The sequence below is a fragment of the Marasmius oreades genome, chromosome 10, assembly GCF_018924745.1.
Source record: "Marasmius oreades isolate 03SP1 chromosome 10, whole genome shotgun sequence".
Classification (NCBI taxonomy): domain Eukaryota; kingdom Fungi; phylum Basidiomycota; class Agaricomycetes; order Agaricales; family Marasmiaceae; genus Marasmius; species Marasmius oreades.
Genome location: NC_057332.1, coordinates 1,514,217 through 1,530,504, shown reverse-complemented (window position 1 = coordinate 1,530,504; position 16,288 = coordinate 1,514,217). Strand labels below are relative to the sequence as shown.

At 47.9% G+C, this 16,288-nt stretch overlaps 8 protein-coding genes across 8 annotated transcripts; 5 read left to right on the top strand and 3 right to left on the bottom strand.

Moving 5' to 3' along the window:
- Positions 1-40: 40 nt before the first annotated feature.
- E1B28_002578 (uncharacterized protein) lies at positions 41-415 on the top strand (the record flags this gene model as incomplete). The annotated part of the gene is made up of 2 exons (XM_043159504.1): positions 41-201; positions 268-415. 2 exons carry the CDS (start codon positions 41-43, stop codon positions 413-415), a joined length of 309 nt encoding a protein of 102 aa, XP_043003107.1.
- A 441-nt stretch (positions 416-856) lies between these two features.
- Positions 857-1,699, top strand: E1B28_002577 (uncharacterized protein; the record flags this gene model as incomplete). Its single annotated transcript, XM_043159503.1, has 4 exons — positions 857-1,039; positions 1,097-1,174; positions 1,228-1,428; positions 1,484-1,699. 4 exons carry the CDS (start codon positions 857-859, stop codon positions 1,697-1,699), a joined length of 678 nt encoding a protein of 225 aa, XP_043003106.1.
- Positions 1,700-1,823: 124 nt separating this feature from the next.
- E1B28_002576 (uncharacterized protein) lies at positions 1,824-2,901 on the top strand. The gene is made up of 3 exons (XM_043159502.1): positions 1,824-2,539; positions 2,589-2,643; positions 2,698-2,901. Exons 1-2 carry the CDS (start codon positions 1,836-1,838, stop codon positions 2,614-2,616), a joined length of 732 nt encoding a protein of 243 aa, XP_043003105.1. The 5' UTR covers positions 1,824-1,835; the 3' UTR covers positions 2,617-2,643; positions 2,698-2,901.
- Positions 2,880-5,090, bottom strand: E1B28_002575 (uncharacterized protein; the record flags this gene model as incomplete). Its single annotated transcript, XM_043159501.1, has 4 exons — positions 5,039-5,090; positions 4,122-4,988; positions 3,859-4,071; positions 2,880-3,805 (listed from the first exon to the last, which is right to left on the bottom strand). The coding sequence occupies exons 2-4, from the start codon at positions 4,621-4,623 to the stop codon at positions 2,880-2,882; spliced, it is 1,641 nt and encodes a 546-aa protein (XP_043003104.1). The 5' UTR covers positions 4,624-4,988; positions 5,039-5,090.
- HIS3 (imidazoleglycerol-phosphate dehydratase) lies at positions 4,949-5,528 on the top strand (the record flags this gene model as incomplete). Its single annotated transcript, XM_043159500.1, has 4 exons — positions 4,949-4,998; positions 5,052-5,142; positions 5,196-5,380; positions 5,432-5,528. 4 exons carry the CDS (start codon positions 4,949-4,951, stop codon positions 5,526-5,528), a joined length of 423 nt encoding a protein of 140 aa, XP_043003103.1.
- Positions 5,529-5,581: 53 nt separating this feature from the next.
- E1B28_002573 (uncharacterized protein) lies at positions 5,582-9,313 on the bottom strand. Its single transcript, XM_043159499.1, has 18 exons — positions 9,218-9,313; positions 9,008-9,168; positions 8,758-8,952; positions 8,605-8,704; positions 8,203-8,547; positions 8,043-8,146; positions 7,682-7,992; positions 7,181-7,629; positions 7,050-7,129; positions 6,866-6,996; positions 6,696-6,807; positions 6,592-6,641; positions 6,486-6,540; positions 6,314-6,434; positions 6,211-6,254; positions 5,899-6,148; positions 5,718-5,828; positions 5,582-5,665 (listed from the first exon to the last, which is right to left on the bottom strand). Exons 1-16 carry the CDS (start codon positions 9,252-9,254, stop codon positions 6,137-6,139), a joined length of 2,307 nt encoding a protein of 768 aa, XP_043003102.1. The 5' UTR covers positions 9,255-9,313; the 3' UTR covers positions 5,582-5,665; positions 5,718-5,828; positions 5,899-6,136.
- Positions 9,314-9,618: 305 nt separating this feature from the next.
- E1B28_002572 (uncharacterized protein) lies at positions 9,619-11,236 on the top strand. Its single transcript, XM_043159498.1, has 2 exons — positions 9,619-10,529; positions 10,580-11,236. The coding sequence occupies exons 1-2, from the start codon at positions 9,725-9,727 to the stop codon at positions 11,158-11,160; spliced, it is 1,386 nt and encodes a 461-aa protein (XP_043003101.1). The 5' UTR covers positions 9,619-9,724; the 3' UTR covers positions 11,161-11,236.
- A 471-nt stretch (positions 11,237-11,707) lies between these two features.
- Positions 11,708-15,629, bottom strand: E1B28_002571 (uncharacterized protein). Its single transcript, XM_043159497.1, has 20 exons — positions 15,342-15,629; positions 15,245-15,289; positions 15,175-15,184; positions 15,099-15,113; positions 14,270-15,042; positions 14,173-14,217; positions 14,099-14,108; positions 14,029-14,043; positions 13,551-13,969; positions 13,456-13,500; positions 13,393-13,402; positions 13,317-13,331; positions 13,002-13,264; positions 12,865-12,938; positions 12,685-12,803; positions 12,425-12,633; positions 12,330-12,372; positions 12,169-12,270; positions 12,002-12,111; positions 11,708-11,937 (listed from the first exon to the last, which is right to left on the bottom strand). The coding sequence occupies exons 1-20, from the start codon at positions 15,557-15,559 to the stop codon at positions 11,832-11,834; spliced, it is 2,646 nt and encodes an 881-aa protein (XP_043003100.1). The 5' UTR covers positions 15,560-15,629; the 3' UTR covers positions 11,708-11,831.
- Between the last annotated feature and the right edge of the window lie 659 nt (positions 15,630-16,288).

The window sequence follows — 16,288 nt, the reverse complement described above, 5'->3', positions numbered from 1 at the left end:
TGCAGGAGTTGCTTCTCCTCCTGTCTCAAGTAACTCAAGCATGGCAGATATCGCTTTAGCAGGAGTCGGAGCTATTGCTGCAGCTCTTACTGGCCGACATTTTCTACGGAGAGCAGGGAAAGGAGCTGCAGAACAATGGGCCAAGGGAGGCTTCAAAGCAAAAATGGACCGACAAGAAGCAATCTCAGTTCTGGGATTGAAGTTCGTTGTTTTCGATAGCTCCTATTGATTTTCAAATTTAAAAAATTCACTCAAATTCTAATATAGGGATGGCCCACAGTTTGGTAGCCGTTTGAAGGACGCACATCGTCAAATAATGCTGGCCAACCACCCGGATAGAGGCGGTTCGCCGTATCTTGCAAGCAAAATCAACGAAGCAAAGGATTTGTTGGAAAGGCTGGATAAAAGACGGTGATTTTGTTAACTTACTACTACCTTATATTTGGTAAGTTGGTTTCACTTAGCTTTTGATTTCCTACACTGACCGCAGGCGTTCAGTATTTTGTCGCACTACTGTAGCTCAAGACACCCCTACTCTCTGTTATAACACTCACATTCGACGTCATCAGACTTTTACTTAGGGAGCTACAACTTATCATTATATCTTCCGATTTCTTTTTCCGACAGCTCCTTTTCCCAAAGGGTTGTCTCTCCGACTCCGAGGGATGTGATTCACCGACTGATTCACCGGCACCACACCATGACGAGACGGTAGCCCCTACTAGCCCCTCCTTACAGGGGCTGAAACATGCCTCCATGGAAGTATAAAGTAAGGACACTTCCCTCCCCAAATCTCCATCATCAGACTTGATCTCGTATCACAACGCCAACTACACAACAAACTTTCACCACCATCATGCCTTCCATGAAATCTACTCTCAGCTCCTCCAGTTGTCAATTCGAGGCCCTGTATTGCTCACTCTGCGATAAATACTTCTACTCTAAGAATATGCTCCGTCAGCACCTTGAATCCTCCAGCCGTCATCCGCGCTGTGAACCGTGCAAGAAGAGCTTTCTCAACATGAACTCCCTTCGCAACGTAAGATTCTATTAACCTCATTCCCCGTCTCACCTAACATAGTTCCTTTCTCAAAAGCACTACGTTCTTTCGTCGCGACACAACTACTGCCGTGAATGCGATAGGAGCTTCAAGACGTCTTCTGGCTTTAGAGTCGTACGTTAACTTCTCGTTCCCCGTCCCGCCTTGACTCATTCTTATGTCCATAGCATATGGAACACGCTCCTTGCCATAGAGAGGATTTTGACGATGACGACGCTGCCGAGTATGATGACTCCAACTACCCCAAAGATTGGGAAGATGAAATGGCTGCACGTCTAGATCGACAAGCCCACAAAGAAGACCCTATTATCACAGAAAACGACTCGAGCCCTCCAATGAGTCGTGTTGAAGTTGGCAAAGCTATATTGGTATGTAACCTCCCCATCTTTTTACCATGAACTGTGCTCAATGGTGTTCTCTCAGGCTTTGAAGAAACGAATTGCCAAGCAGTCTAAGAAAGTCACCCAAAGCTGTCCCATTTGCCTTTCCGTCCCCAAGTCCATGAGCGCCGCTCAGTGTGGACATTTGTTCTGCACGTCTTGCATCACACATGCGTTTGAGAACAATCATGGTTGTCCAAGTTGCCGCAGACCTGGCAAAGTCGCTCAGCTTCGCAAGGTTGACCTTTATATCTCATGAGGGAACATTTCCCCCTCTGCATGCTTGTATTACATACATTTCCACTTGTATCTTTAGCATAACGAACAATGGGCATACTGCTTCTATATATCTACTTTGATCTAAGTGTGTTACATAATCTCCCGCTCCTTGCCCAATGTTCGCGCCCTTCGCGCCCATGTTAAGGCGGGCAGCTCTTGTGCCTTCCGTTCACCGACTTCTTCCCTCGAATTCTCGTTCATTATACCAAAATATCATCAAAAGACATGAGGACATGGCGACGGAACACGGTTCACCGTCATCATCCGGGGAAATGCATGATGCACTGGACGTCCTATCCTCGGAGTCATCACCAATATCAACTATTCCTCTCGATCCTGACACCGACTATGCGGCCCTCGCAATACCCTCACTTCAATCAAAAAACAAGGCGAATTTACCTCCCCTCATGAATATTCCACCACAAGAAGACCCTCTCCTCCATCACATTGCGTCGCGAATCATGAATCACGGAGAGCGAGCCAAAGCATCGCGTACCGTTTCCCAAATGCTCCTTCACCTCCACGCCTGGACTCGTTCACCACCATTACCTATTCTTCGACAAGCCATTTTCAAGCTCTCACCAGCTGTGAAGGTGATAGGACATAAGCATTCTACCAAAATGATTTACAAGCCTGTGCCGTTGAGTGAAAAGCAAGGGATTTGGTTGGCGACTGAGTGGATATTGGATGCTATAAAGGGCCGGCAAGGAGGTCCTACGTTGGCAGAAAGAATGGCTAGAGAGGTCATTCTCATTCTCAAAAACGAAAGCAAGACGCTTGAGAAAAAGGAGGCATACCACAAATCAGCAATGATGAACCGGTATTTTTTCGCGTTCCTAACTTTTTTTGTCATAAGCTAAGTTTTTTAGTGGAAACATAGCTATTGCCCGCACCTAGCAGTCATGTCGGAAAGAAGCCATCCAGGTTTGTTTTGAAACTTCTCTCCACAACTCAACTTACGCTTTGCCCTCATTCTAGAATTCTTTTGATCTGTCAGTGATATCCCGAAGTTAAATTGCCTTGAACACAACGTTATCGGGGGGAATTGATAAAGTTTTGGACCAGCCGCTCAGTTGGTCGAAGAACGTCTCATGATCTATCACTTCTCATACTTCAGACACATTATTTCATGCCATTACTAAATTAGTCTATTTCCAATACTACCGAGTAAACAGGCCCTCAAAAAAGCTCCTTTCTTGGATATCCCTACTCTTTCCTCTAATCCCCCAGATACCCCAGTTCGTTTTGACCATAACTCTCGGATCGAAATCGGCTACTTCCCACTTCTCGCTCCCAAAGGGATTAGGGCCAGGTGTAACAATCCATTCGAACTCACCAGCAACCCCAGGTGCAGTCGACAATGATTTCACATCTCTTTCTACGTCCGCCGGTGAGAAGCCTGTCACGAAGATGGGACATTTAGAGGCCAGCAATCTAGGAAGAACGGGACCCCATTCCGCAGGTGAGCTGATCTGAAGTACGGGTTCACCCGTTTCTGAAGTACAAGTTGGAGAAGGGAAGCCAAAACCGGGCGAGAAGAAGAAAAACACATCACTGTAGGGGTCAAGTGTTTCTTCGAAGAGATGATCAACATCTGCGTAATTGCTCTGTAGTCCTGATATAGACATCTGATATGAATATGGGGTCGTGTATGACGGCACACCATATCGTGTCAAAGATGATCTTGTCCATTTGAGTGCTGGTATTGGAGCCGGAGTCGGGGGTTGGTAGACATTGGGGACATAAAGTGGCTTCTCTACAATATCGGTGGCAGAACTATCGCTAGATGTCGATTCATTGGATACTGCAGGTTCTGCTTGCTCTGATGTCGATGTCGGAGATGTCGGATCGTCTTGGGCTTCCTTCTGGGGTGCCTGCTGTTGTTTCGGAAGGGAAACTTGTGGTCCGACGAAGAGTACATGGAAGTTGGCAGAGGGAAACAGAAACCCCAATTGCTCCCAGACATGAGGAGGAAGAGATGACTCTGCGCGGGCGCCGAGGACGAATATCCGAACCTGCGGTTTGCCAACCGAAGCCTCGTGAGTCTCGGGTGCCCCAGGTTCGACATGAAGTGTGGATCTGATGGCTAGAACTACTGTCAACCAGGCAGGCATAAGCGAAAGAAGACCGTAAACTTACCAGCCATAGAACGACTGCCCTCCGGTGTCAAACGCTGGTTGTTCAACATGAGTGAGCTATGTTGGTGCAAAACACTCCCGATCGTAATAGGAAATGTTAATAATTTACTCGCATGTCTACGTGACCGCTCGGTGTCCATGGAATTGAACCCGCGTGTGTACCAGAATACATCCCAATTCGCGAAGGAAAGAGCTTCGTCATACCCCTGAGGTCCTGCAAGGAACAATGGGTATTAGGCCCAAAAGTTATACAAGTGTACTCACCTGGTAATTCAAACTCTGGGAACTTTCTACCGCTACGCAAGTCGTGCTCGTCTTCGTTAGCTTCTCTGAGACGGGAACAATATTTTTCATGTTCCTTATCCTCCTTCCAATGTTCCTCCGAACAATGAGTCGGCCAACCACAATCCGGACATTCGAATGACACGGTTTTGGGTTGAGCCTGCGTATGTGCATGTGCATGACTATGTGATGCGGCACACACTGGACATGGTGCCATAGATGAAATGACTTCACCCCTGCCACGAACTTGCGGAAAAGGAGATTTTGAAAATCGGTGAAACAGGTCATCTTCGGAGAGCAGCGGTTCTGGCTCTGGTCGTTCCTCTTTTCCCTGTGACTTGGAGTTGCGACCAAAGAGCCCTAGAAAAGTTCGACGTTGATAGAGACATGGAGAACAATAGTAAAATGTTTGTCGAGGTCGAACACCGCGAAGAAGACGCGTCGATGACCTCTGACAGACTTGTAGAGGAGAGGCCATGGCCATGGCGTATTCCGGCAGACGCCCGGCCAACCCAAAAATGATTTATTTGACGTTGTTTACTATCGACTTCTCTACCTCCACTCTGTCGGAATGGCGGCAAGACAGGCAACAGTTAAACGTTCGACGACTGAAACTTCGATAGAAGTCACCCTCAACCTGGACTGTGCTCCAGGCTCAGGCATCAATCAGGTCATCGATGTATCTACAGGAATCGGTTTCCTCGACCACGCGAGTTCTGTTCATTCATTGCGAGAAAAGGAGAAGTCAACTTTTCATCGCTATCTAGATGTATAGCGCTCTCGCAAAACACGGAGGAATGTCACTCACAATGAAGTGTAAAGGGGATCTATGGATTGACGATCATCACACTGCAGATATGTGACTAATCCGACATTCACCGCTCTGTGAACCAATGTACCTCTACAGGACAGTGCGATTGCTTTGGGAACAGCTTTCAAGCAAGCTTTGGGGGAAGTACGTGGAATACGGCGATACGGGACTGGTTTTGCTCCTTTAGACGAGGTGTGGAACAACTCATCTTACATCCTTCCTTCCCGTCTTCTCACATTCTACAGGCACTTTCGCGCGCAGTAATCGATATCTGTTCAAGACCGTACTGCGTAACCGATCTCGGTCTTAAACGTGAAAAAATAGGTGATCTATCAACGGAGATGCTTCCCCATATATTCTATTCTTTTGCTATTGCCTCCGGATGCACACTTCATGTAGACGTCCTTCGCGGAGAAAACGATCATCATCGGTGAGTCTTTCTTCAATATGATTTGTCTTGCTTTTTTGACAGCACTCACAGTGCCGAGTCTGCTTTCAAAGCATTGGCACTTGCCATCAAACAGGCAGTCGAAAGAACTGGAGGTAACGATGTACCAAGTACGAAGGGCGTTTTATGATCAGGCAATAAAAAGAAATCCATTTTCCATCAATAGAATAAAAGCACAACGATCGCTGCGATGTTTGTTGTCTATTGTACCTTATGGCTAGCATCTCAACCCCAGAATATGCATTGTTTCTCCGGAGGTGGGTTGAGCTATTACTTCTTATGAGCTCGCTTGACAATAAAAATAGGAAATATGACGCACTTTAGCTTTCTCTGAGCACTTGAAAGCCTTCGCAAACTGGGGTATGTTGAACACCGTCCCGTCGACACGGAAATTGTTTGGTGAATGCGGATCGGTCCGGATACGCTGAAGCTAAAAGCGGATCGAAAAGGGAACGGATATCACATTCGATGTCAAAGCTGGATACATCGAAGAGACGTACTGCGGCAGCGGGTTTCATACTTCGTGCCCATACGCGAGCGAAAGATATGAAGAACAGTTGTTCCCTCGAGTAGTTCAATCCGGGAAGTAGATACTCATTTCCAGCCTTGTAAGAGGACTCATACTGAGCCTCCCAAGCCCTGAACGCCTGAACCAGCCCTGTATCTCCAATATTCTCCCCGGAGGTTCTAAGGAGTGAAGGTTTTTAGACGCGTCCCTATGGTTGGGCATGTAGTGACTCACAGGTTTCCCTGAATGCCGGTGCATCATGTTTGAGTGCCGTGGTAAGAACAGAACAAGAAGACGAGCTCACATTAACGTGTACCTTTCCGCCCTTCCCGTCGTCAATGCTATATTCTGTCATAAAGTAACCTCGTAAATGATCCGCGAAGAGGAAAATAGTGTTGTTATTTTACCAGAGTACTGCTTCACAATGCAATTTTGCTTCTTTTGGAAGCCCTCACTTGTAGAGTTGGTCCACCACTGCTCCAGCTTTCCTGCTTGGTTGTACAATCTACCAGCAGAATCAAAAGCATGCTAGGCCAAAGTTGTGGCATTATTCCTTGTCGTAAGAGCAAGACTCCTTACCGTTAGCTCGTGAGAGGCGACGTGTCCGAAAGCCCCATAAGATAGATATGATGGCCTACGAAGATGATTCTCAATGTAACCCAGCGAGACAAACATTTGCACTTGCCAGTCTTTATCGAAGAAAGGTGGCTGGAGGATACCGGCAGGGAATACAATCTAACGCAGAAAAGAAGTCAATAGTCACGAAGGCGGAGACGGAAAGCTGCTGACCTCGTTAGCGGGAGGATTGAAATAAGCATTGACCATAGATGGATACATCTCCCAAGATTCAGGGTCTCTGGCTCGTCCCAGTTGCAACCATTTCTTAATCTCTTCGCTCATGCTATGACAGATCTCAGATTGAAACGACAACTACAAGAAATCAACTTGAAAATCCTCACAAGGAGCTTATCATGTTCCCAAAGAACTTGTCATCGTCAATCTTCACAAGGCGGTAATAAAACGCGATTGATCGGGCATCAGTTGTGTCCGGAGAGAGTGGATATCCAACTTTAACTCGTATCGCTTCCGCCTGAAGGCGTGCCCATTAAGTTGAGAATACTTTGGAAACTGGAATAGACTTACTTTTTCTGCAGCAGCCTTCGCCGATTTTTCATCCATCCAGTCGACCTTCTTGAGGGACTTCTCAAAAGCTCGAACAATGTCTACACGACCGTTAGTGAACTAGTCATCGGAATGTAAACAAAGCTGCTCACCGTTAATGACTTTCGTTCCCTTTTGTTTGGACTCTCCTGCAAATGTTTCGTTGACGAAATATCGCCCTGCTGCAAATCCAAGAGTCTCCTCTACCTGCCTAACGCAGTACTCCGCTCGATCCCCGACAGCGCCCTTCTTGATACCGCTTAGAGATTCTGCCAGCGTCCTTTGAGCTTTCCAGGCATCCGTGTTCATTCCTAAGTGCGGAGAAAGGCTCAGAGCAGCCTGAGCTATGAGGTAAGCCTCGATGACATTTGAAGATGTGTCGTTCAGAATGTCGGACAATAAACCGGCGAATTCAGGAGAAGTCAAAATGACACGTTCGGGATAGGTGCGAGGCGCAAATGTTGAAAAATAGTCATTGAAGTCAATTTGCGGAAGTGCTTCCTTCAGGCTGGAAATAGGGGCGGGATTATACGTTGCAATGGGGTCTCCCTGCAGAATTTCCCTTCGAGTGGGCTTGAACAGGTTGGCATAATTGACTCAAAAAGGATACTCACAAGTCCAAACTGGCCCGAGCGATTCGGGTCTCAAAATCGAGAACGCCCTTTGCAAGCTTGCCAGCCCTCTTGGTGCGGTTGACAGGTTTCTTCGGACCATCGTCATCATCGCCGCTTCCACCCCACGGTGGCCAGGGCCAGGGGGGCCAAGAATCCCCTCCGGCTTGCTGAACCAAGCTGGCGGACAATTTTGGTTTTGTTGATGGAGATGAACTTTCGTCACCATCGTCGCCGTCTTCGTCCACAGCAAGGAGCAACTTTTCAAGAACCTCTTGATACACTTTACGGATGTCATTGTCTTCGTAATATTCCTTAGAATAAGTTTTAGCACCCGAAGTTACGGCGACTGAGTTCACAATACCTTTGAAGGAAGGCCCAGCTCCGGTTGGTTGAACCAAAGCACCATATGATTCGGGTCAACCCCTACATCACCCTCGATTTCAAATGCGAATAACGCGCCAATTCCTAACAGTGAGTGTAAATTCGGACAATCAACTCAAAGAGACATCAAGGAGATTTACGACGGGAGTGTAAATAGGCTATAGCCTCAGTCAAGCCGTCCCTCTTCTGTTCTTTGGAGGACACTTCAGTTTTTTTACGCCGGTACAAGTCCTTGAGGGTGCGTAAGAATTCCAGCAGAGGCTCTTGACCGATTTCGTCTAATCTCTCTTCCTTTAGACATGAGTTGTACAAACCGCGAAGTTTTTGCAGAACTTCCTTGTCATGAGACGAGGACTGGAGGCTTGGTTCTCCGCTACTTTCCAGGATGGCTTGTATCACATGTCCATTATCTTGAGCCAGTTGTTCGAAGTTTCCGAAGCTTCCCTTATCAGCAGGTAACGGATGGGCCTTGAGCCAGCCGCCGTCTTTAGTTGTATGATTGATGAGAGTGGGTACGGGTAGTGCCAATAGGAGATACTTACTGACGTATTCATAGAAATTCTCGCAGGGATCCTGAGATGTGTCGAGAGAAGAAAGAATAGAAGCCGAAAGGATAATGCAATCAGACGAAATGCAGACAGGCTAGAGTGGAAAGTTCAGAACCAAGGAGAACATTGCACTGCGGACGTTGTCACCTCTTCGGGAATCTTGGTCGGGGTAGGTGGGGCAACGGTCTGAGTATTTGTTTGCGTTGTCGTTATTGCTGAAGTTGCGGTCTTTGTCTGGGTCAATGTGGCGGTGATGGGTGGTGACGGTGGTACTGGCTGGCCATGGCGTCCTCGCTCCACGTTCAGCTTGTGCTGGAGACCGGCAAACAGTCCAATGAATACCTGGATGGGCTATGTCAATGGAAGCCCTTCGTTCCGACATAAGTTCGTTACGCACCGAGCTGAGGACCAATAATACCAACACGAGGACCAGGAGTATCTTGGTGAGAGGAGTGAGGGGTTCTTGAGCAACAGCATTGAGGCGCTCAGAGAGAGTCGGGGTTTCTGGTTCTGTATTCTGCTCTTCTATATCTGGGTCTTGAAGAAGAGGTGCTATCTCTGTATTCGGTAAGAACCCCTACTTAGATGTTGAGCTGGTCGTACTTGCCTTGGTCAGTCGAGGACCTCGGATACCTGTCCGCCATGACAGTAAGACGAACCAAGCTCCTATGCTGCGCAAGCCAGGCTCTGTTGAAATGAGGCAAACTGCTGTCTGCGGTAAGAACTTTGCGTCATGCTGTGCATTGCGTGTTCCTACCGTAACTTTCCCACAATCCGCCTGAGACCAGTCACTCAACTGTAGAGATCTCAACCTCTGCGAGAAAAGATAGGTGAATGAATGTAGGATTTCTATATATGACCATGAACCAAAATGTTTTGAATAGCTGTAAGGAGAAGTGGGTGTAAGGTACTAAGTACGACGTGAAGTTGTGCCGGTCGGCTGGAACGAGCTCGGAGTTTGAACGGATCGGCCATATCGGCTATAGAACGAGTTAGGTAACGCGACCCAGGCTAAAACCCTCAACTGACAAAAAGGAAAATGAAAAGGACCTGAAAAAATGCCCATCAAGTTCCATCTCTACCAACGACACCGGGGCCCTGAACCCAAGTGTCCATGTCTTCGACGTCGAGTGCGCTGAACCAGGCCCTGGAAGCTACTCTCGAATCTCGGGCTAAGCGAAGAATCCTCCGTCGATTACCACCGCCGTCGACACCCACTGCAACAACTGTTGTCGACTTCACTTCGAATGATTACCTCTCATTATCAATCTCTCCCCATCTTCATAACCATCTTTTGACTACTCTCTCTCATTCAGAACACATTTTGGGCTCAGGAGGGTCACGCTTGCTCGTTAACCCCGTCACACATCACGATCTTGAACTACGACTGGCAACTTTTTTTCGTCACACACAGGAAGGAACGTTACTTTTTAACTCGGGATACGATGCAAATGTTAGCTTCTTTTCTACCGTGCCTCAGCCTGGGGATGTCGTCGTTTATGATGAATACATCCATGCGAGTGTGCACGATGGATTGCGATCGGGGTGTAGAGCGCAGAAAAGGGTTTCTTTTAGAAATAACGATACGACGTCGTTAATTTCCGTTTTGGAAGGCCTGTTAGACGAGAATGATAAGAACGGGCTGGGGCTGAGGTTGAGGAATGGAACGTCCTCTCTGTTCCTGGCAGTTGAAACCGTGTACAGTATGGACGGGACCTTTGCTCCTCTAAAGGCGATGATTCAAGTCTTGGAAGACTTGCTACCGTGCAGGAATGGATATTTGATTGCGGACGAAGCTCATGCGACAGGGTTGTATGGGCCTCAGGGTCGCGGACGCGTCGCGTTGGAAGGACTCGAAGGACACCCCAGGATTCTGGCGAGGTTGTGTACGTTCGGGAAGGCGCTGGCTGCTACTGGTGGTGAGCTGGTTCAAGTGTAATCTCATGGCCTACCGTTGACCTGTTTTTAGCTGTTATCTTGACCACCCCACTGGTAGCGAGATACATGACCAACTACGCAAGGCCGTTGGTTTACACTACCGCACTATCCCATCTAGCTATTATCGCTGCATCATGTTCCTTCGATATGCTAGAAGATGGGACAGCTGAGGCACTAGCAGAACGGGTGTTGGGGATGAGTCGGTGGTTTTCAAAACAACTCAGAGAACAACTCAGAGAGGAGAACATCGGGACTGAGTTCCTTCGAGTTGGTATTGAAGAATTTGATAAGGAAGAACCGGAAAGGTCGTCCCTGCACTTCCACTCTCCAATCATACCGTTGTTGACCCCACCGCCACCCTCCTTGACCGAAAACAAAAGTTATTCCCCGGCCCACGATCTCTCGTCTCATCTTCTGACGAAATACCGAATTCATGCGCGGCCGATCACTTGGCCTACGGTGCCTAAAGGTCAAGATAGAGTTCGCATCTGTTTACATGCAGGACATACGGAGGAACAGGTTGCAGCTTTAGTTGAGGGGGTTGTGGAATGGGGTAAGATGAGGGCGAGAGCGGTTCAGGAGGGTAGAGTAATGGTTAGGAATAGACTTTGAAAAAGAGAGCGTTTGTATTAATTTGTAGAGTATCAGGCTTTATATCTAAATTTTCCCTCTAGATTTTACTTGTACCACTGAGACATCTCAACTGCAAAGACCTCAACACGCGAGGGAGCCTGGCAAGCCCGGCTCGTTACGGAAAAAGATACTAGTCGTTCTTCCTTGTGTCTGGTAGTAGTACCCGGCTGTATATGCACTTTGAGCAAAGTACGCGCAAGCGACTATCTTCTTTGCTCAGTGCAGATCGGCTAGCCAGGCTAGAGCGAACCCCTATGTTTGATTATTGACTCCAAGGACGAGTGTGAATGTGGTGCGCATCGCTTGGATTCTGCAGAATGAAGATTGAGATTGAATAACGCGAATGATTCGATGGCGTTGGGCTCGCTCTACAATTGAGTGCCACGGTATCCTCTGTGAAATTGTCACCGTAATCAACCGCCTCTCCTCGTTATGTAATGCTCCTCACAGATATGATTCAAGCAGGAGATGTACTTTGGACATGAATCCAAGAGTCAGTCCTCAAGGGGCTCACGGAAGGTGAATCTGCCCTAAAAAAGATCGAATCTTCGATAATCGTTCCTACATACAGACCTCGAGGCACGAACCAGACCGATACTATACATATTTTTATGATCGTAATAAGCAGAAATTTGGCCCCATTGATGCTCTCACTCGTCATCGGAGGACTTCTTCACAGCTGCCTTGCGGTGCTCGGGTACCTCCGCATCCTTTGGTTTCTTCTTATCCACAGCCTCGCCAACGAAAGTCGGGAACCTGGAATCCATGACAAGTAAGTGAGTAATTGGAGCATGCCAGATAGTCATCAACCAAACCATACCTTGGAACACCGTCCTTCGTTAATTCTTGGAAGCGATAAGTTATTATCGCTCCGACCTTGGGCGGATCTTTTCGCTGTTTATCGGTGAGACCACTCCCGACATTGAACGTCTTGGATAAATCAGTCAGTTATTCACCACCGTGGTGAAGACAATGCTCTTCACAAACCTTTCCGGACTCCATTCCGCACTTGAGAGCACCTGTAACATTAGCGTTCTTTCCATGGCCAGCTGCATAACCGGTGACTATGGCTTCAGCGTCATAGAACGTCTGCGTAGCATGTATGAGTTTCATTTCAAATGAACAAGGGTCACCCATTTGAGACACACCTTGACCTTCAGGAGAGTGCTTGAACGATGTCCTTCGTATTGGCTGGGAAAGAAGATGAACGGACTTGCAGCAAAGCTCAGAATAACAACCTCACGATTTGGGTTTCCTCAACATTAGTCCCTCACCACCTAGTGACTCGATCTCCTTCAGCTTCTCCAAAACATGATCCCGACCTTTTGCCTGTTCATGTTCCACAACGACGACATGTTCCGACGCGTGCGAACCATTTTCTCCGAAGAGGTCCTTCAAAAGCTTGATGCGTGCTTCGAAAGGCTTGTTTCCATGAGAAGGAATGTCGAAGACCTATAAAAAGTTACGACTGATCCCTGCCGTAGTTCAATTGAGGAGTTTTACCTGGAATGTGATGTTCTTCCAGTGAGGAGAATTGACCGTCTTTACAACGGAGACCGTTGACTGAAACTCGCGTCGTCCACCGAACAATTCACCATCCAGCGTGACATCCTTTGGGAGTTCTTCACGATAGAGCAGTAAGCCTCTGAGCTAACATCTCTAACCAATATTGCCAAAACTCACTGTCCAAAAACCACTGCGGAGGTGTGAAGGGATTCCCTAAGCGGCTCAACATGCGTTTCCCATCGTAGTACGTCCTATTGGCGAACGTGAGCGGTTCCGGTTACTCAGAAGAGAACGATAAGAGAAAGTAAAGATACCTAACGCCATCCAGTTTCTCAGAGATCCACCAACCGGTGGGGTCAATACCCTTCTCCAGATCCCACTTGTTTGCGAGCAGAACCTGAGGTGTTTGAACTGCCGTCGTTCCATTATCATCCTTGGCTTTCTTTGCCCGTTTGGGCCGAGACGACCCAGGTTGAGGTCCATCGGGATTTTTGAGCTGAATACGGGCTGCTTCATACTTGTCTCCGAGCAGAGATTGGAGGTGTTTGCATGTTCGAGCATTTACCGGAACACCACCCTATCGTATCATAATTAGTGGAACAGCAGAACAATCCTAACGGGCGATTTACCTGGTTGCGCCAAGCCTACACAGAGTCGGAGACATTATGAACATGATTGGATAAGACGCGCAAAGATTAAACGTACGGGACAAGTGCTACATCAGAGGAATCAGGTAAGACCAAAACCGGGAGTGAGGTGGCAACTTACCAGTAATAGTGATCCCACGTCCGTTTGATTTTGTATACAGAATTACTAATTAAGTTATAAGAACGTGAATGTGGGGAAGAAGTCGGAAAGCAAACCTGGTCTGAGACTGAACCTCTCGTTCTCCTCCGTCTGCTAACAGAACGTTGGGCTTGATACCATTGATTTCTGCGAGTTCGTCGGAGTTGCTCGCAACCTTATCGTCCCCGGTGTCCATTAGTTCATCTGTCTCGCTTTCCTCCATTTCCTCTCCTTCTCCTTCCTCCTCCTCCTCCTCCTCCTCCTCCTCCTCCCTTTTGCGCTTTCCTTTGCTGGCGCTTTGGGGCTTGGACTGGGGCTTTCCTTGAGCCTTTGTGGATGTAGGTTTCGATGATAATTTTGAAGCTGGTTTCTTGGAAGGAGGTGCTTTCGCAGGCTCAGGATTGGAGGCCTTAAACTTGATGCGGGCTTCCTCGTAGACTTCCCCGAGAAGTGTCTGTAAATGTTTACAAGTTCGTGCATTGACGGGTTTTTTGCTCTTTGTGCAGTAATTAGCGTAAGAGCGCTCATAAGTAACCGTAATCTCTTTCTCTTTACCTGGTTTCTCCAGGCCTGCAAAGGAAGGAACGTCAATCAGAAAGCCGTTGTTGAGGACTCAGATACATACCGGACAATTGCTGTAAGTAATAGTGATTCGTCATGTCAAACAATTGTTGCTGTTCTTAGAGCGAAAGACCTCACCAGTAGTAATGGTCGCCGGTACGTTTCACCTTATAGGTGGATTTACTGTCGGAAATGAGGGATACAGCTGCACAACATGCGGGATTACGGTAAATACCTGTTCTGTGATTTAATCTCGGTCTCTTCGCCATCTGCAAGCATGACCTTGGGTTTGATTCCGTCAAAGTTGGCAAGCTCGTCATGTTCAGCGTTGTTAATATCCATGTCATTTTGAGCCTTGGTTTCGTCGTTACCGACCTCCGCGGTCTCATTCACCTGGTCATCCTCACCGCCATGTTCCTTATCCTCCCGTTGTTCTGCTGGCTCCCGGCCCTTACCCTTATTCTTGGGCTTCTCGGCTTCGCCATCCTTTTCTTCCTTCTTCTGGCGTTTGACGGGTGCCCGTCCACGAGCTTTGGGTTGCTCCTCGTCTCCTTCTTCCTCGTCTCCCTCACCTTTGTTGCGTTTTGCGGAAGCACCACCCCTACTGCGTGGTTTTCCCTGAAGCTCGTCCTCTTGCTCTTCCTTTTCTTCCGCTTTATCTTTCTTGCGCTTAGCGGGTGCACGGGCTTTGCCTTTACTCCTAGGCTTCTTCTCAGAGTCGTTGTTTTCTTCCATCTCCTCCTCGTCATTGTCTTCCTTGGCTTTCACAGTCGCACGAGCTTTGCCTTTACTTTTAGGCTTCTTCTCGACTTTATCCTCCTCCTTGTCTTCTTCCTCGACTTTCTGGCGTTTAGCGCCTCCGCGAACCTTGCTCGCAGGTTTTTTGCTGGTCGCACCTTTCCGTGATTGACCATCTGGATTTTTCAATTTGATACGAGCTGCTTCATAGTCCTCTCCTAAGAGTGATTGAAGGTGCTTGCAGCTGCGTGCATTGACAGGATTCCCTGCCTGAATTGAGATGCTAAAATCAGGACGATTCGACTACGCACACGATCCCGACTAACCTGGTTCCTCCATGCCTGCACGTGGCCAGGTTGAGCGCTCATCCAACATGGCAACAGTAAGAACACGGTTACTTACTGGACAGGTACTAGAACAGGGGTTTTCAGCAAATCATAGTTGTTCATCGGCCAGAGATTCGCCCACTCACCAATAATAATGGTCGAAAGTTCTCTTGACCTTGTAAATCCCCTTACTGTTATGTTGATTAGCTGGAATAAATCATGAGAGGTTATTCCCGGACACACCTCGACTTTGACTTTACTTCGGTTTCTTCACCATCTACGAGATTCACATTGGGCTTGATACCATCGATTTCCGCTAGCTCGTCTGTAGACATGGTGGTTTCTGGCAGAGAAGGCGTCCCAGTCACTGAGTGAGGTCGTAATTTGAATTTGAAGGCGATGCACCCGTCGCAGGCTCGCAGCCAGTCAAGCTTCAAGCTCAAGTCAAGTTCACAGTTCATCGTCACCCACCGTCATTCTTGTCAATCTGAGTCTGGGAAATTGAAGCCAACAGCACGTGGCCAACGTGCCTGCCTCATTCTCTCATTAATGTACCTCGAACCTTGTACATTCCGCTCAGCGCTCTTGTCTTAAACCTTTGAGGCTCCCTCTCTCCAGCTCCAATCATTCTCGTCAGACCATTCAGAGGTGGGATTGGTGTAAATGAAGACCAACGAAACAGCCGAACAGCTGCAAGTTACGATGCAAGCATTTGGTGGGTTGCTCTAATAGTACTCAAGTCCTCAAATCTTTCGATCAGCATCGGGATGTGCATTGAAGGCACCCCGCAGCCTGTGCAGGTAAACCTTTCTTCGTCCACATTGGGCAGTAAAATCCTCTCCACGAATCGCCGTTGATACTCTGGAGGAACAGAAAGCCCGCGACTCGGGTTTCTGAATTTATTCCCGCTCCTCGAGGCTAAAGTTGGCCTACTGGTCGGCGAGAATACCCCAGGTTTCTATTTTGGATGGTGAGGGGAGCTCGTAGCCCCTATGTGGAAGACAAACTGTAAAATGTAGGGTGAGTGACGAGCTCACTCTCAATGAACGAACCAAACCTGTTACGAAACCGAAGCTTGCGCATGCATGAAGATGAAGTACGAAGAAAAGAAGCGTGATGAACCTAGAGGAGGGTATTGCAATACTGTTTAGTCCAGGGATTCAAAGAGGAAACATCCGCGGCGCCAGGTC